Genomic DNA, 23,172 nt, shown 5'->3' with positions numbered 1-23,172 from the left:
TAGGTGGACAGTTCTTCTCTTTCAGGACCTAATAAATACTGTGCCACTTCTTCTGGCCTCTATGGTTTCAGTTAAGAAATCCTTTTTTCTTTTCTTTTTTTTCTTTTTTTAACTTACAGGTAAGGTATTTTATGACTGCTTTCATGACTTTTTCTTTATCTTTCAGAGGTTTAATTATTATTCATTTTGGTATGAATTTCTCTGGGTTTATTCTGTTTGAGTTTTGTTTTGATTTTTGAATCTGTTAGGTCATATGTCCCTTGCCAAATCGGAGAGGCTTTCAGCCATTATCTCTTAGAGTACTTTTTTCAGCCATGCTCTCTTTTTCCTTTCTTTCTGAGATTCTGTTAATAGAAATACTAGAACTTTTGTTAGAGTTCCACTTGTCACTGAGGTTTTGTACACTTTTTTCTCAGTTTATTTTCTCCCTCTTGCTCAGATTAGTATATTTCTATCATTCTGGTCTTTCAGTTCACTGACTTTCCTCTGTCCCTTTTATTCTGCTGTTGAATTTATCCATTTTGGTTTATTATATTTTTCAGTTCAAAAATTTCATTGAAATTTATTTTATATCTTCTCTTTCTTTGTTGAGGCTGTTTTTTCATTTGTTTTAAGCTTGTTTGTAATTGCTTATTGAAGCATTTTTATCATGGCTGTTTAAAAATCTTTAAGCAGGTAATTCTAGTATCTCTAATATCTTCGTGTTGGCATCTATTGATTATGTTTTTTCCTTCAGTTTGAGATATTCCTGGTTCTTAGTGTGATGAGTCATTTTTCTATTGAAACTTAAACATTTTCTTACAATGTTATGAGATTCTGGATCTTCCTTAAGCCTTCTGTTTCAGCTAGCCTTTTCTAACATGGCTTTGGCAGTGGAAGGTTGACTGTTACCTTTTTGTGACCGGTAGAGGGAAGTCCAGGTTTTCTATTGAGCCCTGTTGACACCTGGGGTGGGGGTGGGGCTTCTTTTTACTGGTGAGGGTGGAAGTTCCAATGGAGTCCACCTGGTCTCCATGGACACTGCAATGGAAGTGAAAGTTCTGACTCCCACTAGCCCTTTTCTGACACTTCTCCATTGGAATGAATAGGGGCACCTTACAACTACAAAGTAAGGGTGCAAGTCCAGTCTGCCCTGGTAGTCCATTGACACCACTGAGTGGAGTGCTCATTACCATCTGGCAAGAAGGAAAGTCCTGGCTTCCTTTTTGGCCTTCTCTGACATCACCCCGGTAGGGGTGTTGGTATACCCTGTTACTGTCTCATGAGGTTGGAAGTCTCAGCTACCTACCTGGCCTTTGCTGGTGAGGTTGGGAATGGAGCTACAGTATTTTCTGTGATGTTTGCCTGGAGAGTGGTTATTGACTAAAGGTCTTTTGTCTTTCTAGGATGCTCTTTGCTTAGTCCTTTGGCTCAAAGGATCAGGCTTTATTTAATTAGGATTTTTTTTTCCCATTGGGTTGTCAGCTTCTTTAAGCCCAAGTCTGGGATCTAAGAGGCAAAAAGAAATCCTAAATGAGCACATTGTCATGTCTTTCCTCAGATCCCAAAGTCCCTAGTTTGTCAGCCTTTGTCTTTCCTTCTTTCAGACTCTTTTTATGTTTGTTTTATATGTGATGTCTAGGGGTTCTTGTGCTTAGAGGGAGAAATAAGGAAAAGTATGCCTACTCCATCTTCCTGGAAGTGAAAGTTGCCTTTTTCTTTTAAGGCTGACAGCCTTTATCTTTTTATATCAAATCACTATTCTGAGTATTCTATCCTATAATAATTTTTTTAAGTGTATTTATTTTGAGAGAGAGAATGTCAGCAGGGGAGAGGCAGAGACAGAGGGAGAGAGAATCTCAAGCAGGTTCCATGCCGTCAGTGTGGAGCCTGATGTGGGGCTCAGATCCATGAACCATGAGATTGTGACCTGAGCTGAAATCATGAATCGAATGCTTAACTGACTGAGCCACCCAGGTGCCCTTATCCTAAAATTCTGATACCAGGGAGACAGAAACAAGGAGTCCACCCATCCTTGTTCACTTGGAGATTAATTTATACTAGATAGGGCTTTGTGCTGCAGTGAGAGAAACGTGCTATTAGGCAATAGCCCTTGGTTTCTTTTTTTTTTGTTTATTTAAAAAAATTTTTTTTAATGTTTATTTATTTTTGAGATGGGAGCGACAGAGCATGAGAAGGGGAGGGACAGAGAGAGAGGGAGACACAGAATCAAAAGCAGGCTCCAGGTTCTGTGCTGTTAGTACAGAGCCTGATGTGGGGCTCAAACTCACAAACTGTGAGATCATGACTGAGCTGAAGTCAGACGCTCAACCAACTGAGCCACCCAGGCACCCCAATAGCCCTTGGTTTCTCGTGTTACCCTGTTCCTTCTTCTTCCACCTAGTTATTAGTCTTGCTAGTCTTTTTGGGTAAGTCAGAGATTTGGCATTTAAATTTTTATTTTACTGCTTTGTCCACAGATTAAGATAAGTAATTGAAAGATAATAGATTACTAATACTCAAATTTTACTTTAGGGTTGGCGTTAGCTCAAGCGGTTATTTCGCATATGGTTATTACTTTAGAAAATACTTAAGAAATTTATAGTATTATTTCTTTATATAGGTATTGAAGAAAAATTTAGACCTTTTTATGTAGATCAATTAGAAGAAAATGTAGAAGAGGATGTGACAAGTTTAAAGGTAGGTAATGCTCAAAACATTAACCTATCAAAGCATATATATTATCAATCTTGAAATCCAAAGCAATATAACTTGTTACTAAGATTTGAAGTAGGCTAGCTTAGTAATCACATGAAACAAAATTAGCAATTTTATACAGATATCATCAAGTTGGCATACTGGACCCATTCCTCCATCGAAACTAATGAAATGAGATAAATTATATATAGCAATATGAAAACAAAAGCACAGCATCACTGGAATAGAATGGAAAGTACCACACAGGTGGATCAGTCGTTCTGAGGAATTCTTGAAAGATAGAAAGCCAACAGAATTAAATTTGCTAAGACATACAACAGAAAAAAAAAAAAAACCACTACCCCTAAACATAATGCTGAAAAAGTAGTGGAGGAGCGAGCCTTGTGTCAACGTACTGAAGAAACAGCACAGTCACCTGGGACATCAACGATGAGATCTTTACTTGGGAACCAGGTTGTTGCAGTTTCAAAAGTTGGCTCCTCCCCCTGATAATCTTGTGCTAAGCAAAGGAGCAGCATCCACTTCAACCTGAAGCAATGAATTTGGTGTCTGGGCTATGACAAGGATTGTTACCAACAAGTAACCAAGGGAAACAAAGACCTTCCCTACATACACACCCTCAGGAAATAAGCTACTAGCATAAGTCTTACAGCAACATACTATAATCATGAAGGCAAGACTACAGTAAAGAAAATAGGCAGGCATAAGGAGGTTTTAAGATAAAGATAAATTAAGAGAGTCAGTATCCAGTGTTCCCCCATTGAATGGTCTTAGCACCCTTTGTGAAAATCAATTGCTCATACAAGGGTTTATTTCTGGGCTCTCTGTTATATTCCATTGGTCTATGCTTATCCTTAGGCTAATACCACATTTTTTTTATTAAAAAAAATTTTAATGTTTATTTTTGAGAGAGAGACAGCGTGAGCAGGGGAGGGGCAGAGAGAGAGAGAGGGAGACACAATCTGAAGCAGGTACCAGGCTCTGGGCTGTTAGCACAGAGCCCAATGCGGGGCTTGAACCCACGGACAGTGGGATCATGACCTGAGCTGAAGTTGGATGCTTAACCGACTGAGCCATCCAGGTGTCTCGAATACCACATTGTTTTGATTCCTGTAGTCTTGTAGTGAGTTTTGAAATCAGGAAGTGTGAACCTTCCAAATTTGTTCTTCTTTTTTTTTTAAGATTTTATGGCTATTTGGGAAAAAAGCTTATTTTTAAAAAATATTTATTCCTTGTAAGAGCTATATGAAATTTCTACCTTTTGAAAAGACTCATTTTTCTTATAATAATTTTCTGGAACTATTTTCTACTGTTTACTAAAGTGTGCATTTACGCTCTTAATTATAGAAAGAGTATCCAGACCAAAATTCATTTGTGAAGAGAATGCATTCTCTCCAGATTGACTGTATAGCAATACCTCCAAGCAGGTCAAATTCAGGTAACATACTATGATTGAAAGTACTTTATTCAGTCATTCATTCATTCATTCACTCTATTTTCTAAAGTAACTATTCATGACCGTATAAGAAACAGAAGACGCTATAATATTTAACCCCTGCCATAAGGGAATTTATAATATATTTGGGAGGGAAAATACATATATTTGAAATAGTAAGCAACCTTGCGTTCACCAAAATCATAAAGCATCTTGAACATATATCTGATAGGGAGAAAGTGACATCAGGACAAAGAGAGGACATATGTGGAAGCATAGTCCTTGAGAAGGTCAGGGATGATGGATTCAGAGAACAAGCAGAGAGGTTGGTCTCAGATTCAAGGAGGGTACTTTTTTCCATTATAACAAAAGGGAAAACAGACAATAGGATATTGAAACCACTTAATTGCTATCTATTCTGGGGCAAGTTAACCTCTTGTAAACTTCATCCATCAAATCATGATAATAATTGCTCCTATTCTTACAGGGCTTTTAAAGAATAAAAGAATTCATGGAAAGTGCTTAGCACCAAGCCGTTACTATTCCTTTTGTCCAGCCCTGCCTCATACCAAGGAGACACCCACCTTCTCTGTTGCAATACAAGTCCCTTTCTTCCTTGGTCATTCCTGTGACACTCATATTTCTGTTGCGTGTTAAAATTTCTCTAGTGCTCTCTCACCACCAGGCAGGGGCTTCACTTTATTACCTATATAACTTGTAGGAAGAGGACCATCAAGTAAATGCTTTTTGATTTGTTCTCAAAGTTTTCAGTATGTTCTGAGGTACATATTTATGATGGTGCTCAGGTTTTATTTTACTTCTTACTGCTTTATGAAACTCTTTCCAATGTTGATCTTTTGTTCTCAGCCCCAGAACAGCCCAGTTCTCTGCACAGTTCACAAGGACTTGGGATGGGCCCTGTGGAGGAATCCTGGTTTGCTCCCTCCGTAGAGTACCAGCAGGAGGAGAATGAGCTCAGCTTGCGGAGTAAACTCCAGGAAGAAGCCAACTACCATCTTTATGGCAGCCGCATGGACAGGCAGACAAAGCCACTCAGACAGAATATGGTTTATAATAGAGAGGAGGAAAGGAGACGAAGGGTCTCCCATGACCCGTTTGCACAGCAGAAACCCTATGAGAATGTTCAGAACCCAGGAGTAAAAGGCATTCCTTATTCCAGTGCAACCGGTCATGGTAATGCAGTACACCAACCAACAGGGTTAACCAGCCAACCTCAAGTACTATACTGGAACAATGGGTTGTACAATCTGTATGGTTTGGGAGCAAGACCGTTGGATCTGGGAACACCAAGTCCAAGAGTTTGGTATGGACCAAATCCAAGCCATATGCCAAGTGTGCATAAAACTCCGGTGCCTGAGACCAACCTACTGGGAAACACACCCACCATCCCATTCAGCTCTTTGCCATCAAGAGGTAAACAGTTTTTTCAGTTACAATCTAAACAATTAAAATTTCTGAAAATAAAGCAGCCATTAGCTCTGTTGTAGACTACCAGGTAACAAGGGTGAGTTGTTTGCAGTCTTCAGTTGCCAGATGCAGTTTGTAGCCATGGAATTGTCTCCATCAGACCACTTGACCTCAGTCTGGGTAGAATTCATTGCACCTGCCCACAGGTGTTGGGTTACAGGTCCTGATAACTGGTAGGCATCTTCTGCGCTAACGTTCATCACAGTGGTCCCATTATCCTAATCCCTGATGGAAGTGAAGGTCACTGCTTGTGTTCTTTTTCTTGCTTGCTGTTTTCTGAAGGTAAGAAGTCTTAGATATTTTTATTTCTTATCTTATATAGGCCAAAGACAACCATTTGTGGTGAAAACCATAGTGTTGGGCTACCATCACCACCATTTATCTCCACAACTCTTTTCATCTTCCCAAACTGAAACTCTGTACTCATCAGGCACTAACTCCCCATTCCCTCCCACCCAGACTCTGGCACCCACCATTCTACTTTCTTTCTCTATGAACTTAACCACTCTAGGTACTTCATATAAATGGAATCATACAGTATTTGTCCTTTTGTGACTGCCTTACTTCACTTAGCACAATGTCCTAAAGGTTCATCCATGTTGTAACCTGTGACACAACTTCCTTCCTTTTTAAGGCTGAATAATATTCCATTGTCTGTATATAACACATTTTGTTTATTTGTTCATCTGTTGACAGACACTTGAGTGGCTGCTATAAACATGAGTGTGCAAACATCTGTTTGAGGCCCTGCTTTCGATTCCTTTGGGTATACTCCCAGAAGTGAAATTGCTGGATCATAGAGTAATTCTGTTTTTTAATTTTTGAAGAACCTCCATACTGTTTACCACAGTGGCTACACCATTTTATATTCCCACCAGCAGTACACCAGGGTTCCAGTTCATCCACATCCTTACAAACACTTGTTATTTTCTATTTTTTGTTTTTGTTAATAGTAGCCATTCTGATGGATGTGAGGTTGGTTCAGCTACATTTTAAAGAAGAAAATTTCAAAGAGTGGCATAGGATAAATAACTTACACATCTGGAGTAAAGCCCTGCCCTCTTACCATATTATATCTATTTCTCTTGCTTGCTTTTTTTTTTAATGTTTATTTTTGAGAGAGGGAGAGAGAGAGAGAGAGAGCGTGCGTGCACCTGAGTGGGGGAGGGGCAGAGAGAGGGGTGGGGCAGAGGATCTGAAGTGGGCTCTGACTGTAGAGAGCCCAATGCAGGGCTTGAACTCATGAACTGTGAGATCACAATCAAAGCTGAAGTCGGACACTTAACCAACCAACCACTCAGGTGCCCCTCTCTTGCTTTCAATCTAGATATACTTACCTGTATATTCCTCTCTATTCAGATGAGTCTATAAAATGTAACATATACAACAGCGCTGGCATTCAGGTTGGAGACCATAATTATATGGAGATTGGGGGATTGAATTCAGCACTACTGGAAAGCACACACGTGAACTTGAAAGAAGAGCCAGCTTCTAAGTACCAAGATATCTTTGGTAAGATGCCCTTAAGGATCCATTGCCTAGCAACCTTGAACTTTCTTCCTTGTTTAGAAGGATCTAATGGAATCCGGAAATTTCTCTGATTATTCTCTCTGAAAATTGCCCCGTGTTTTCTCTGTAATTTCCATATAATTCCTTTGTGATTTATTTATATTTAATATGGGGATGATTACAATATCTAACTCATGGATTTGTTAACTCATGGATATGAAAATTAAATGAGTCAATATGGATAAATAGCTTAGAACACTGCCTGGCACATAGTTAGGTCAAGTGTTAAATACATCATCATCAATATTACTACTCAGACCTAGGAGAGATAGCTCCTTCAGGTCTTCATCAAGAGGGATTCTGTAAAAGAAAGAAGACTATGCCTTCAATAGCACCTCTGTAATAAAAATAATAGGGCTTTCTCTTACAGCTTTCCACTATGCAGGCTCATAATATTAATCCCAAAACACAACCTGGGAAAAGGAGTCACAAGGCTAAAACAATGGGATTTAAGAACCTAGCTTAATGATTAACTCTAGGATTGGCAAAACTTTTCTATCAAGGGATAGATAGTAAATATTTTAGGCTTCACTGGTCCTGAGGTCTCTTTTGCAACTACTCAAGTGATACTGTAGTACAATAGCAGCCACAGATAGTATGTACATGAACAGGTATGGCTGTGCTCTAATAATAGGAGGTTCCTAACTTTTGGGCTGACAGAGGTACCTTTGAGAATCTGATGAAACCCAGGATCCCTCTCCCAGAGAGGTGTTGACAAAATTTGACAAATATCTTGGGAGGTTTTGGACTGCTGATGTCCAGGGATGATGACAGAAGCTGCATTGTGGGAAGCTGAGGAAAGAACGGGAGTTGAGGGGTAAAAAAATGAGATGTCTTTTCCCTTATGTTCAGCTTTTTGAGGTAGGGTGTGGATCAAGGAAAATGTGTGTGGTGGTTATTTTATATTTTAGCCTCCTTTTGTTATTTTTATGAAGGACAAGGGGAAAGAATGAGTAGAAAGAGAGGTTGTGGCTGTAGAAGAGAAGACAGACTTAGGGTAGAGGAGAAATGAGTCCCAAAATAGACCTTAAAAAGTAGATCCCTCATTCCTTAAAAGACCAGGGAAGTCACTGTAATTGAACGAATTCACACTTGATGGTCTGTCTCCTTAATAAGAGAAAAGTTAACTGTTGGGTACAGGGGATTAGGAGTTGAATGACCTTAATTCTGGCCAAATGTAAGTGGAAAATGCCAAAAGGAACAAAAGTGCTGTTTTCCCTCATTACATCAGGAAGGTCTGATATTAATATGGCCACTGGCTAAAGTTGTATATTATAGCCTGGTAGCCAAGCAGGGGTTTCATTCCCAAAGCCATCAGCTGTGGCTCAGTGTTACATGTGCAATGAGGAAGGGGTTCTCTATTGTATTCATATCAACACTCCAAATAGGCTTCCAGACATGGAAAGCATCACCCAATGAGTCAATAACTATATAATTTAGAAGTTATCTTTTTTTTTACTGTCTCCTGGGACTCTTTCTACAGGTTTTTGAAGCTAGAATGTTCCAAATGGGTCAAAGCTTTATGTCTTCTTCTCTTTTCTGTTTGGCAGATAATATCACTAGTCTGACTGATAAACATCTGGACCCAGTCAGGGAAAATCTGGGAAGGCAATGGAAAAACTGTGCACGTAAGCTGGGCTTCACTGAATCTCAGATTGATGAAATTGACCATGACTATGAGCGAGATGGACTAAAAGAAAAGGTTTACCAGATGCTCCAAAAGTGGCTGATGAGAGAAGGCAGTAAGGGAGCCACAGTAGGAAAGCTGGCCTATGCACTCTACCAGTGTTCAAGAATAGACCTTCTGAATTATTTGATACACATCAGCCAGAGCTAATTCCAGAAAAGGCTTTGGCAGCATAAGGTAATCTCACTTAGTAACACACTGAAAATGTGCTGCCTCAGAATGTTCAGAATTCTTTCCTTCCTGATAGAGGTTCTATGTCTGCATAAAATTCTCCTGCATCCCATAGCTGGAGCATGGGAAAGAAATCTACAGCAACCCACTAACCAGGAAGACCTATTAATGGTCAAGCCCCCGCCCCCCCAAAAAAAAGCCTAATTGGGTTTTGAAAGGGAGAGGGGAGGTATTTGAGGAAGATAATTTTGTTTCAGTATGTTCCATAACCTTCAGTGATGCTATTCATTTCATTTCCTGGAGTTTTGTTTGAGAAGGAAAAGCAAATTCAGAGAAATGTAAACTAAGTCAACTTTCTTACCTTATGCTCTCTTCTCCATGTAGGCTCCAATTATAACCAGAGTACAGTGAAATTGCGAGTTCTCTTCAAGTAGTTTTTTTTTTTTTATTAAAACTACAGTTCATTCCAAAGCTATAAGGTCTGTTAACTTCAGTATCAAATGTTGTATCTACAGGCTTTAAAAAAAGTCACTACAGGCTTTAAAAATTACATGCAATCACCACTCCATAAATTAGCTGAATGGATTTTAAGGAGTAAGGAGAAAAAAAAATAGAGAACAAAAATACCAGAATTTTCCATTTGTTGCAAGGAATTGCTACTAATTGTGGTTAACTACAAAAATTTTTTACTAAGTTTTTAAGTTCTTTCCTAGCATTCTGATACCTTATGTATTTTCCCAACCTCTGTCCTGAAGAGGGAGCATGTATGCTCTGACTGGAGCTTTGGGGCTGATCACTGTTGAGCAGCTTCCTCAGTTGACCCCAGGATTCTGTAGAAATTTCTTCTTTTTGTGTGTGTGTGAACTGTGATGTCAAAAAAGGACTGCTTCAAAGCTTGGTCACTGTGCCTTTAGCTAGCATCATTCAAAGTCCTCCTGAAAATCAGGAATGAGTGAAGGAACCAGAAGACCAGAAGACTGAAGCCAACCAGGCCATCCAGTATCACTGTCTGCACTTTGATAAACAGAGAGGGTATGTCATTGTGCTTAGCCCTTCCAGGAGGGAGAGAAGGATGCAGCATGGTGACTCCGGCTGTCAGAACAGATTCTAGGAACTGGTGATTGATAACAGTATTGTGGTTCTGGTTCTAAATCCCCTCTGGCCCTAAATGATATACATACACACACACGCCCCTGAGGTGGGACTGTAAAACAGGATTTCTCAACTTCTGCACTATTGGGATCTTGGGCCAGGTAATTCTTTCTTGTGGGGGCTGCCCTGTGCATTGGAGGATTTGGATGTTTGAAAGTGCCCTCTACCTGCTAGAAGCCAATAGTGCTGTTCTCCCCTACTTTATCTTCAGTTGTGACAAGACACTGCCACATACATGTTCCCTGGAAGTGCAAAACTGCGCCTGGTTGAGAAGAGCAGTGCCATAAAGTAATGAACCTCAGCCCCTTATCCACAGATATCCAGGCTCACTATTAGTTGCCACATAGCATTCGATCACATAGACCAAAAGGAAAATTGAACGGGGAAAGAGTCCCAGGCTTTGCTGGGGTGGGGGTGGGGGTGGGGGTGGATCATTGCTTTTCTAAATGTATCCCTTGTACCTCTGTCCTCTAACAGTATTTAAATTCTCTAAATTCCCAAGAGATTTAATGATTAATGTTTTAAGAGGCAAAAATGGAATGTATTTTTAATGGCCTTCTAAAAATAAAATTTTGTACCTCAAATATAAGTCATTGAAATGATGTGTTTGTAAACAAAACTGTTTGGGCTTCTCCACGTAGGTTGACATTTCCTGTATGAACTCTCCTTTTCACCCTCCCGCTATTAGCAGGCAAGAGGAAGTGATGGTATAAAGGGGAAGCTTCTGGACAGCGCTATTTGTCTCTCAGGATGAAAACTTGCTGCCTTGAGAGCCTGCAGCATTGCTGTCCTTCAAACATGATTCAGAAGTCCTTCCTCCAGCCCCCACTCTGTCAAAACTGGGCTGAAAAGAGCCAAATTTGTATCTAAGGAGTTTCAATACAAGAAAATCAATTGGGTAGAAAATCAATTGAGATGACACAGACTACAAGATGAGAGAGAAGCCTATCCATACCTTTGTTCCAAAAAAGATATTCAGACCCTAAGGTTACTACTGGTAAATAACACCTCCAGCTCTCACAGCTTTGTGATATCAGTATATTTTCCACTTGTTGCTGTGGTTTCAGTATTTGTTTTGGCTCCATAAAATGAAATTAGGTCTTCAGGAATAGTTCTTTCTTTCTCAGAAAATGGTTTAAATAGTATTTTGATGTACATTTTAATGTGCACTACTTCTAAAAGTTTTTTTTTAATAATAATATAAATAAAACTAGGTGTTTACTAAGATAAATGGCTTAGCCAATTTCAGATAAAAGTGTTTTCCATCAGAAGTGGGCTGTGACGGGGCACCTGGGTGGCTCAGTCGGTTGAGCATCCGACTTTGACTCAGGTCATGATCTCACGGTCTGCCAGTTCCAGCCCTGCGTCGCACTCTGTGCTGACAGCTCAGAGCCTGGAGCCTGCTTCGGATTCTGTGTCTCACTCTCTGCCCCTCCCCTGTTTATGCTCTCTCTCTCTCAAAAATGAATAAACATGAAAAAAAAAAAGTGGGCTTTGACACTACAGTGGAAAACAAGCTCAAGCTGACTTTATGAATGGTAAGAATTTCCTTGCCACAATGTGCAAAAGTAGATGATATTAATTCTAATTTCTCTCGATACAAGGGTAGCCATGTCAATGAGATCAATTCTTTTTGTCACATCTGTTGTAGGATAAAAAATATCTACTAACCGCCAAAACTGAATTTAATACAAAATCATGGTTTAATTTTTAAATTTACTTTATTTAGCCCATTGGGTTTTAATTTTTTAGGAGGAGTAAGAAGTGAAATATTGATGGTTTTTGCCCATTGCAATCAGCCAGGGTTAATGTGCAGTTTCGCTAAAAAGGACTAAAGTGAAACAAAACAAAACAAAACAGAACAAAATGAGGAGTAAGAAGTGAAATACTGATGGTTTTGCCCATTGCAATCAGCTAGGGTTAAAGTGCAATTTCACTGAAAAGGACTGAAGGGAAACAAAACAAAACACTAGGTATTTATATGTTCAAGATCTTAGAAGCATCTGAAAGTGTTTTTATATTTTATTTTTACTTTTTGTATTATTATTTTTAAAGTAATCCAACCTGGGTCTTGAACTCCTGACTCCTAGATCAAGAGACCAAGAGTCTCAGGCTCTACCCACTGAGCTAGCCAGGCACCCCCAAAGAAGCATCTGGTTACAAAGAAATCATTGAAGGCCTAATGCTGTTACAGTGAATTCCACAACACATAACAATCCAAATACAGGTTCTGAAACCAAGCAGGCTTAAATTCTCCTCTGTACTCTAGCTATGTACTCAGGGCCTGCTTCCTAACCTCTCTTAATCTCAGTTTCCTCATTTTATAAATAGGCCACTAAGGTTGATGTGAGGATTAAAATAATGCATCATAAGGTGCCTGGCACAAAGTTACTCTTTAATCAAAACTGCACAATAGTGTTATACATAAAGGACTAGTTCTGAAGTGTACACTTAAAAATAAATTGTAACCAATAACTTAAATCTACCATTTTTCACAGTGCTACCATTTTTGCTGATTTATCAGTGGGATAACGTATTAAAAATTGTACAGACAACTATTTTTAACTCTCATGATCTCTGATAAATCCCAGTCAACCTCTCAGGAAAAAGTAAGGAAACGTTGACCCACCAAAGATTTCTGAAAGTCAGATGATAACAGCTGAACTGTATTTCTCTTTCCTTCTATGCAGGAAATTGATGTAGATTTATGTTGAAAGAAAATTTTTGCCCAAGAAACTCAAATGGGCCAGTGAGGATACTGCAGGTATCAGAACCCCCATGGCTGTAACATGTTACATAATGTCTCAAAGTTCATATTATGGCATGTGTCAGAATTTCCATCTTTTTTTTTTTTTTTTAAATCTTTGAACGTTTATTTTTGAAAGGGGGAGGGGAGGGCAGAGAGGGAAGGAGACAGAATCTGAAGCAGGCTCCAGGTTCTGACGTGACAGCACAGAGCCCGTGTGGGGCTGGAACTCACAAACCCTGAGATGGGGACCTGAGCCACAGTTGGTGGCTTACCCAACTGAGCCACCCAGGCGTCCCTCCATCTTCTTTAAAGAACAACATTCCATTACACGTATACACAGGTTTAAACCTTCATCCCTCCATTGACATATGGGTTGCTTTCCAATTTTCCATTTTGGCTATTGTGAATAATGCTATGACCATAAATATCTTTGAGACACTTATCAATTCTTTGGGGGTATATACCGACAGGTGGAATTGCTAGATCATATAATTGTACGTTTAATTTTTTTGAGCACCCGCCATGCTATTTTCCACCACCACTGCACTATTTTGTATTCCCACCAGCAGCGTACAGGGTTCCAATTTCTCCACATACTCACCAACACTTTTTTTTTTTTTTTACAATAGCCATACCAAACAATGAGTATGAGATAATATGAAGGGAAAAAAAAATAATGCCATCATTCCTTGAAGCAAATGCATTTCACTCCGCCGACGGCAGCCAGCCTTGAAGCCTCCTTCTCCGTCCACAGGTCCCTCCTCACCATCTACTCCCTGAGAAGGGCGGGATGGGGGAGGGGTGCAGCTTCGCCTCTCTGGAGGGACTGGTCACCGCGGCGGTGGGAGGGCAAAGCCGACTGGGACGTACCCCTCGTGAGCCAGAGCTGGCACCCCGAGAGCAGACGATCTGTGTTGCGGTACCACTGGGACTTCGAGCCCCGTTTCTGACAAGGGTCACCCGGCGGGCTACGGCTCCTAGCATCCCGGCGTGACAAGCCGAAGCGGGCGATAGGCTCTGGCCGGAAGTTCAGGAGCAGCGGGGTTCTGTCGGGGCAAGGCGGGGGGTGTTGAGGGCGGCCGCTAGACCTTGGCGCTAGCATGTTTCCTGGCGACGGGGCGTAGCGGGACGTAGTGGGGCGGGGCGCAGGCTTGTTCTCAGGCGGTGCGGGGGGGTGGGCGCGGGGTGGACGCGGGGCGGTCGGTGGAGCCGGCGCATGCGCGCTCCGGGGCTCAGCGGAACCTGTGACCATGGCTGAAGTGCTGGGCGGCGGCGCAGTGCGGCAGGTGCGGCTACTCCTGTCGGTGCTGAAGCCAGGGAACCACGTCCCGTATGCTGGGCCTGCAGCCGCATTCGGGTAATGATGCCCGCTTCCCTCCGGGGGCCCCTGCGGCCAGGGTTGCGTGCTGGGGGGCAGTGGGAGGGCAACGCGCCAGCCAGGAGGCGGGCGGGCAGGGCGGTGCGGGTTGCTGCCGTGGGCGCAGCCTCGCTGCCCTCTCGCCCTTTGCTCCAAGACCCGAGCCTGTCCCACGTGGGTGCGCGGGAGGCGGTGGAAGTAACCACTTCTGCTGCTCCTGGCCTTGGCACTGCAGCCGTGCGTCGGCTTCAGTTCTGTGACTGGAGAGCCCTAAAGGACTTGGGTGATGGAGTCCAAGCCCCTCATTGTGGAGACGAGAGACCCAGGGAGGTAACGTAATTTGCCCATAGTTACAGACACACTCATGACCGAGATTAGAATCTCAAACCCTTCATTCTTAGTTGGCTGCTCTGCGCTGTGTCTTCACACCCTCAGGGCTCCAGTGTCTCCTGCTTCTTATATCAAAAACCAGCCTGAGAATCTCCTTAACCTATGAGCTGTTGGTCAGGCACAAGCCCCTGAGTCATCGTTGTCACCTTCTTGTTCTCCTTCTTTTTTCTTTTTTCCCCCTTATTTTGAACTGTAATGTGCAAAAAAACCACCTTGGGAACCTGGGAAAATTCACAATCCTTGGCCTGACTCTCAGAGCTTATGGTGTAGGTTGAGAAAGCCAAGAATCTGCCTTTTTCTTTTCTGACCCTCCCTATCCCTCATGCATATTTCGAGATAAAACAACAAAAACAGCTAGATTAATCTCTGACCTACCGTCTTTTTTTTTAATGTTTATTTATTTATTTTATTTATTTATTTTAAGGGGGAGAGGGAATCCCAAGCAGGCTCCACGCTCAGTGCAGAGCCCCACTTGGGGCTGGACCCCACAACCATGAGATCATGACTTGAGCCAAAACCAAGAGCCCCAGGCTTAACGAACTGAGCTATCCAGGCGCCCTCCCCCTTTTTTAAATGTCTGACCTGTCTTAAAAATGGGTGCCCTTGGCCCCAAGAGATACTAAGCAGAAAATGTAGTTAGAACAGCATGAAACTTGCTTTACTTTATTCTCTCTACCTGTACACAAATGTACACAGGATATATATGCAATTAACTGCTGATGGATCAGTTCCATTTATAGGAAAAGTCAAATGCTAGATGGGTACCTGGCATTCAGAATTTGAGTTGATCTGGGGCGCCTGGGTGGTTCAGACGGTTAAGCAACTGACTTAGGCTCAGGTTATGATCTCACGGTTTGTGAGTTCGAGCCCCACATTGGGCTCTGTGCTGACAGCTCAGAGCCTGGAGCCTGCTTTGGATTCTGTGTCTCCATCTGTCTCTGCCCCACCTCTGCTTGCACCCTGTCTCTCAAAAATGAATAAAGGTTAAAAAAAAATTTAGAATTTGAGTTGATCTAATGTGGAAACTTCTCATTTGAAAGTTTGATTTGGAAGGAGAAGGGAAAAATCTGACCAGCTTTAAATTTTTATGTTGTGATTAACTAGTTCTTGAGTTTCATATTTGATTTATTTAAATTCTTTTTAAATATTTTAGAACTTTTAGAAGACTTTTGGGACTATTTTAATACAGATGGAAAAATATGTCAATGTTCACAGCTGTATAAATCTACATGGAAAAATGGAAATTTATCCAGTTTCCAATTTGCAGAAAGAGATTGAAATAAGGTTACTATATGCCAGTACCCAAGTTAAGATAGGTTATTTCATGGTTGCAGGAAGGCCCCATCCATTTAATGTAAATCGTTCTTCCTAAAACATCTCTGAAAAACCGGTTTCTCTGGATTTCAAACTGCCATTTCATAAATGCATTTGCAAGTTGACATTACATGTAATCAGAGAAAACCAGCAGTGGTATTCGTTAATCCTGAAATGAGGCTGCTGCCCAAAGTAAGCAGGTGAAAGCGCTGCTTATAAAACCTTTGCCTCAGAACAGCCGGTGCCCAGCCTACACTTGAGTTGTGTTCCAAAAGCTTGTTTTTGTAAGTCTGTTGTTTGGAACTCTCTTTTTTATTTTGTAGTCTGTAAAGTGGTTTGTTCCAGGACCGGGTAAGAAGGCTTTTCTACCTGCAGTTGTATGTCACGCACAGTTACAGTATTAGTAATTTATAGAACCTAACAAGCTGTCGGAAGAAAACTGTTTTCTGAGTTCAACCTTGGGATGATCTGCCTGAGAATCAAAGACCCTCCTTTCCCTGGCACTGCCTTGTTCCTTCTGTCTGGCAGTCCGGGTGAGTGGCCCCAGGGCTAGAGCCCTGTTGGGGACTTTGTTCAGCTTCCAGGACACAGAAAAAACAAGGCCTCTGGTGTTTACGAGGCTGCATTGCTACTTCCTAGCTGCACAAATGTAAGCAAGTTACTTAACCTCTCCGACCCAAGTGCCTTGCACTTCTGAGGATTTGAGACAATAAATGTACAAGTCCTGGGATATAATAATAATTCACTAATTAGTAGCTGCAATTAGTAATGATACAGATAAGAATATCTAATAATGCAGTGTGTAAAAGATGCAAAATAAGTCCTCAAAATTCATTTAATTCCAAGCCCTAGGGGGTAGCTAATACTTTATTAGAGCTAATGGTTACTTTGGAAAAAATATACAACAGAAATAGCCGAACATAAGAGATACAGAGAATGTGTAGGACTTTCAAAGTGAGGATGTGTTTTATTAATTGACCCCATTTTTCTTTTTTTTTTTTAATTTTTATAACATTTATTTATTTTTTTGAGAGACGGAGGGCGGGGGCAGAGAGAGAGGGAGACACAGAATCCTAAGTAAGCTCCAGGCTCCAAGCTGTCAGCACAGAGCCTGATGTGGGGCTCAGACTCACAAACTGTGAGATCATGACTTGAGCTGAAGTCAGATGTTTAGCCGATTGAGCCACCCAGGTCTCCCTACCCCATTTTTATTTCTAAGCGAAGGGCAAAATGCCAAAGGCTCTGATGTCATACACTCAGGTATAAATAACTAGTAATGTGACTGGGGCAAGTTGTCTAAACACTCCAATCTTCAGGTTCCTCAAAGGTAAAATTAGGGTAAATATAATGTAAGCTCTTAGTAGAGTTCATTATTTAGCTTAATAATGAAACTAAATGTGAGTTTTAGTTTATTTTCCGCAAGCTGTTAAATTCTTGCTTTCCACCACAGTAAACTTTCCTTCTTTGAAGGGAGCAGCTCAAGCCCCCTCAGTCTGGAAGATATTGTGTTGTATTGCTCCTGACCCCTTCTAACCCTTTCACAAAATTGCCTATCCAGCCACCCAGAAAAAGAGAGTCAAGGACAAATATGAGGTAAGATATAGGCTTATCTAGGTGAGCGTGCCTTCCTATATAGGCTGTTTTCAATAGGGAGATAGGAATTTTTTTTTCCTTCTACAAGAAATTAACTCAGTATAGTTGTTCTCCACCTTGGTTGCTTATTGGAATCTCTTGGGAAATTTAAAAAAAAACACAGATGCTTGTATCCCACCAGAGATTTTGATTTAGTACAGTCTGGGCATCTGGAGATTTAAATTTGCCAGATGATGCAAATCTAAGTTTGACCCTCACTGATATAGTGGGAAGTTGGAAATATTCTCATAAAAAGGGGCTGATTAGCAGCTGTGTAGATGTTGGTTAAGGTGTAGGGAACCTAGTGTCTGATGTCTGCACCCTCAGGATCTCCTGTATCCCCCAACTTCTCTGTCATAATACTAGGCAAACTGCATAGTACCTGCTAGTTGCAGATTTAATTATCTGTCTTTCCTGCCAGCCTCTAAACTACATGGAGGGCCCAAAGCAATAGGAGTTTAGGAAGTACATGAATGAATGAATAAATAGTACAGTAGAGTTTTGGTGTTATTGAAAGCACATGTCAGTGTGCTCACTGCAGCAGCACACATACTAAAATTGGACTGATACACAGAAGATTAGCATGGCCCCTGTGCAACGATGACACGCAAATTTGTGAAACCTCTCATATTTAAAAAAATAATAGAGGGGTGCCTGGGTGGCTCAGTCGGTTAAGCGTCCGACATCGGCTCAGGTCATGATCTCACGGTCCGTAAGTTCGAGCCCCGCGTCGGGCTCTGTGCTGACAGCTCAGAGCCTGGAGCCTGTTTTGGATGCTGTGTCTCCCTCTCTCTCTGACCTTCCCCTGTTCATGCTCTGTCTCTCTCTGTCTCAAAAATAAACATTAAAAAAAATAAAAAATAATAGAAAAAGGAAGCACCTGTCAGGGTTCTGCCCCAGTCATTGAGTGATAGTCTCTCCCAGGATTGTCCTAGGCAGTTTATATATATATTTTGAATGTTTGATTTATTTTTTTGAGAGAGTGCAAGCAGGTGAGGGGCAGAGAGGATCCAGAGTCAGCTCTGCATTGACAGCAGCGAGCCTGATGTGGGGCTTGAATTCCTGAACTGTGAGATCATGACCTGAGCCTAAGTCAGAGGTTCAGCCGACTGAGCCACCCAAGACACCCACTAGCCAGTTAATGGTTTTAACTCTCCACAGGTGATTCTAATGAGCACACCTGCTTAAGAACACCTGGGTTAGAGAAGCAACGTGATTATTAGGGAGAAAGTGGTGGTAAAGATGGATTGACACCTGAAAGATTCATTTTTGGTCTTTATAAATTTTCTGAAGTTTTGTATCCTTTTTCCTATGTGAGAGTTTGATTGTGGTTCAAGTAATAAGCACATTTCAGGGCCATCAAAGGCCTGGTCTCTGCAGCCTGATTTTTCTTTTAACACACATAACGTGAGGCCTGAATTACTGTCCAAGAGCCCCTTGATAAGCTGGAGAAAAAATGCTTTACTCATTTCATTGGTCTTATATTTATGTGAAAATAAATCATTCAATAATTTTTTTTTTAATAAAATGCTTTTTCTTGTATTTGTAATTGATTTGCTTTGATTTACTTTCATTCATAAACAGTTCTCTGCCCTGTTTCCTCCACCTGGAGATTGATGAAAGGTTTTTGGCAGCCTCCATTAACCGCAGTGGGTGGGCTGATATGATAGTGGCATGTACCTCTGGTGTGGTGACATACAGGATGTTGATGACAAGGCACTAGGGGCATTTTCTTTCCCCTCAGCCTAGCTTCAAGCCCCCTTGGCATTTGGCCCCAAACTTTGCTCACTCTTTGCCCCCGTACCCCTGCCAGACTGAACACTGCCTTTCCCCCGACATACGTCTCTTGCTTCCGGGCCTTTGATCATGCTATTTCTTCTTCTAGGAGCACCCTCCCACCACATTCTTTTTTTCAAAATTTTACTCCTCTTGGAAGTTAATTCAAATGCTACTTTTTCACTCCTCTTCAGATACCTCTACTCAACCCTGATAATGGTCTCTGTCTCCCTTCTTTTTTTTTTTAATATTTTTTTAATGTTTGTTTATTTTTGAGAGAGAGACAGAGCATGAGCAGGGGAGAGGCAGAGAGAGAGGAGAGACAGAATCTGAAACAGGCTGCAGGCTCTGAGCTGTCAGCACAGAGCCCGACGCGGGGCTTGAACCCATGAACAGCGAGATCATGACCTGAGCCGAAGTCAGACGCTCAACCAACTGAGCCACCCAGGTGCCCCTGTCTCCCTTCTAAAACCATCTTCTGCCTTAGTAAACCCTTCCCTGACATTGAGTTCCATTATGCCAAATCTAGACTACATGGTTTTTACATTCATTTTAGGCAACCAAAAGATGGGATGGGGTTAATTGAGAGGAAAAGTTTGGAACAGGGAATCCAAACACAGGTATAGCAAAATGCAAAGGGAATATAGAGGTTTTTTGCAGAAGAGACTTCAGAATGATCACGAAAGCTGAAGGAAAGGAAGCCCCTGGAAGGCAGTGCCCTTGTGGGGGCCCCTGAACAGATGCACCTAGTGAGAGCACACCCAGCCATGAAAACTTGGACGTTGAGAAAGATATTGTGCATAACCTCCTCACGGCACAAGATGATTCTTACAAGCATTCTTGAATACCGCCAAGGAAGGGAGACCCTCAAAGATCTTTAGGGCACGAGGTGTAATAAATGTACATGTTATCACTAACATGAGCCATGCAAATGCTAGTCACCTCTAGTTAGGGAGCTGCCTCATTCCTATGTGGTGAATATAGGAAACACTAATAACTTGTTCCAACCGGGCTCCTCATGCTTCTTAGTCATAACCTACGCCTCCCCGACCGATTGCAGAGCAAATCTCTTGTGTCTTTTATCTTCTCTCCTACTAGATTGTGGGCAAAACAGATGTGTCAATAAATGTTTGTGGAAATGAATCTTTATTACTAGAGTGTTATTTGCTTTTATCTGGATCCTAGAGCCATCTGAACAGTAAAAATGAATGACTCAAAAGAATAGGACATTGATAAGTAACATGGCAGTGCCAGTATGCCACCACGCTTGTTCAGTGGCTTTGTTACTGCTCCTCATAATTTTCCTATAGGTAATGAGCTTATGGTTATGTCCCGGCTTTATTACCACCCAATTCTGTCATATTTGCAGAAGTTGTGTTAAGACTTGGTGTACCTACATTCAGCACATCCGTTTCTGCATGCTCATTTGAAATGGGCGATGACATGAAACCCAAAGAGGAAAGAGCACCTCATTTTGTAAAAAGTGCTTCATTTCAATAAGCATTTTAACTAACTGCAGAAATAGGGATAAAGAGTATATAAAAGAAAAAGAGAGGCAGCGGTTAATTTAAATTCCTTAATATTCTGTGTGGAGAAGAGGAGCACCTCCTTCTCTCATCTGTCTTGGCATACCAAAATGTCCCTTCCGTGTGTCACTCAGCTGTCTGGGAAATTGGTGGGGAGGCTGTTAGGGCCTGATGCAGGAGCCATGTATGTGTTCTATTGCTATATATCCCTGCATAGCCGTTTTAGAGCTTCTGGAAGAGCAGGAGAAGACAGTTTCTTCAGAGAAGGACCCTTGGTAAGGTACACATGTGAGTCAGAGCAGACCCTGGCCTTGATTCTGGCCCAAGGTGCACTCCTGTGCCAACGTGTCCAGTTAGATCCTGTGTCGGAGGTTTTGGGCCAAGGAGGGTCCACGGTACAGGGGAGGGCTCTTGGGATGGAAGCTTATGGACCTGGCTGTTTAACAACACAAATATTTCAACATGTTAAAAACCGGTCTGGCCATAGCAGTGCAGACAGGCATTCCTGCTAAGAATGCTTCTGTGGCTGGCTAGCGAACATGAGAGGCCATACTCCTAAAGGACTGCCTGGGGACCCCTGAGACCATCTCACCTTTAGGAACTCTGTCGATGCAGCTGAAGTTCAGGTAATCCCTTTAGATCTGTTCCAAGGTCTGCCCTGTTGTTGCTGACCCTAATGTTCCATTGTGTGGAGCTCCTGTGTCAGCCTGCACACTGGCCCCCTGGCTTCCAGCTCACCAGGCATGTGCCCATGGGACCTGTGTGGCCACTGGTTGCAGCAACATGTCAGTACTTTTGTAGGGTAAGTCCTGGGCTGGTGTTGTAGGATATTCACATATGAAGGCACAGTTCAGATCTGCAGTCTAGAAAGGTCCCTTTTCAGGTTGGAAAAACTTAAGCACACATCAGAGTAATCCAAGAAGCCTGAGGAGGGTCCTGGAGCTGACGCGGGTATGTAAAAGGACGATTTTGTCATATTAACATTTGTGCTAAGTAATTTTTCTTTGGGGATGGGATTTTTCTCTTCCAGCACCTCAGTAACCTCTGCCAAAGTGGCTGTGAATGGTGTCCACTTGCATTATCAGCGGACTGGAGAGGGAGAGCATGCGGTCCTGCTGCTTCCTGGAATGTTGGGTCTGGAAGTTTTTTCATGGAATTTGCATGCTGTGTAGTCTAGGATGCATTCACAATAGTAGATGCCAAATGTTAATTATTAACTTTAGTGTTTTGCTGAAATGCTTTAAGTGTTTTATTTATTTATTTGTGAGAGAGGGAGGGAGACACAGAATCTGAAGTAGGCTCCAGGCTATGAGCTGTCGGTGCAGAGCCCAACACGGGGTTTGAACCCATGAACCATGAGATCATGACCCGAACCAAAGCCAAACGCTCAACTGATGAGCCCCCCAGGCACCCCTTAAATGCTTTGATATTTGCTACAAATTTAAGTGACTCAGAAAAGAAAGGCAACCTTTTACTCTATGTAGTCTTTATTTTAAATACCCGGTTTTTTTTCTCCTACAGACATACTGTGTAGTTGCCTACAATTTGGAAAGATGATAGGAGTCGAGGAAAGGGGTGTGGGAAGAAGGGATAGATGAAGCTAGAAGATGAGCTAGTGACTAACCATCCCAGTGTGCCTGGAATTGAGGGGTTCCAGGATACAAGACTTCCAGTGCTAAAACATGGATTGCCCTGTTGCAGTTGATTATATGCTCAATTAAAATAAGATCTAAGAACAAGCTTAGTTTAAAGCCTTTTTGTAAATCAAAATTAAATTGGCATGAATGGAGCATGGCGAAGCCAACTGAATCTGTCTCATTTTCCAGATAAGTAATTTACATGTAGACAGTTTAGGGGGATAATTTCCAGCAATCCCAGGACATCTCAGATTTGGTTTTAAGGGCTTTAATATTGTTTTGACTTAGTTAAATAATCCCAATATATACTATTTCCTTATGACTTTTTTCTTCTAAAATAAAATGCTAAAATTTTCAATTACTTGATGGTTCCACTTGACTGAGCCTTAGCTGATTGTGGTACTATTGTAGCTATTGAAGCATCTTTGTCTAGATAGTATTTAGTATTTTTTTTTTACTCCTAAGCTTTTGTAACAAAGGAGGAGATTTACTCCATTGACTGGTGTAGGTCTAAAGGTATCTGTAAAGTAGTGAACAAGTTACCGGCTTAAATTTCCATTATTTCAGTATTGTGATCGTGATCCAGGTATAA

General features: G+C 41.6%; 2 protein-coding genes and 1 non-coding gene across 6 annotated transcripts in view; all 3 read left to right on the top strand.

Moving 5' to 3' along the window:
- RIPK1 (receptor interacting serine/threonine kinase 1) overlaps positions 1–22,076 on the top strand; it is a 38,911-nt gene extending 16,835 nt beyond the window's left edge. Inside the window, exons 6-11 of one of the 3 annotated variants that reach the window (XM_045057187.1) lie at positions 2,603–2,679; positions 4,045–4,135; positions 5,000–5,566; positions 6,980–7,132; positions 8,740–9,053; positions 21,974–22,076. In XM_045057187.1, coding sequence (XP_044913122.1) covers positions 2,603–2,679; positions 4,045–4,135; positions 5,000–5,566; positions 6,980–7,132; positions 8,740–9,026 — 1,175 coding nt within the window. In that variant the 3' untranslated portion in view covers positions 9,027–9,053; positions 21,974–22,076. Of the gene's footprint in view, positions 1–2,602; positions 2,680–4,044; positions 4,136–4,999; positions 5,567–6,979; positions 7,133–8,739; positions 10,789–21,973 lie in introns of those variants that run through there. The other 2 variants (XM_023253722.2, XM_023253723.2) reach the window with 2 other exon arrangements.
- Positions 14,148–23,172, top strand: part of BPHL (biphenyl hydrolase like) — a 38,273-nt gene continuing 29,248 nt past the window's right edge. Inside the window, exons 1-2 of one of the 2 annotated variants that reach the window (XM_003985848.5) lie at positions 14,148–14,305; positions 21,974–22,077. In XM_003985848.5, coding sequence (XP_003985897.2) covers positions 14,199–14,305; positions 21,974–22,077 — 211 coding nt within the window. In that variant the 5' untranslated portion in view covers positions 14,148–14,198. Of the gene's footprint in view, positions 14,306–14,391; positions 14,636–21,973; positions 22,078–23,172 lie in introns of those variants that run through there. The other variant, XM_006931486.4, reaches the window with a different exon arrangement.
- LOC111560632 lies at positions 18,170–18,276 on the top strand. The gene has a single exon (XR_002742635.1). It is a non-coding gene; the product is annotated as a U6 spliceosomal RNA (small nuclear RNA).

This window comes from Felis catus, chromosome B2 (genome assembly GCF_018350175.1).
Source record: "Felis catus isolate Fca126 chromosome B2, F.catus_Fca126_mat1.0, whole genome shotgun sequence".
NCBI classification, from domain to species: Eukaryota; Metazoa; Chordata; class Mammalia; order Carnivora; family Felidae; genus Felis; species Felis catus.
The sequence above is the reverse complement of the archived record's forward strand: the minus strand, read 5'-3'. Positions and strand labels throughout refer to the sequence as shown.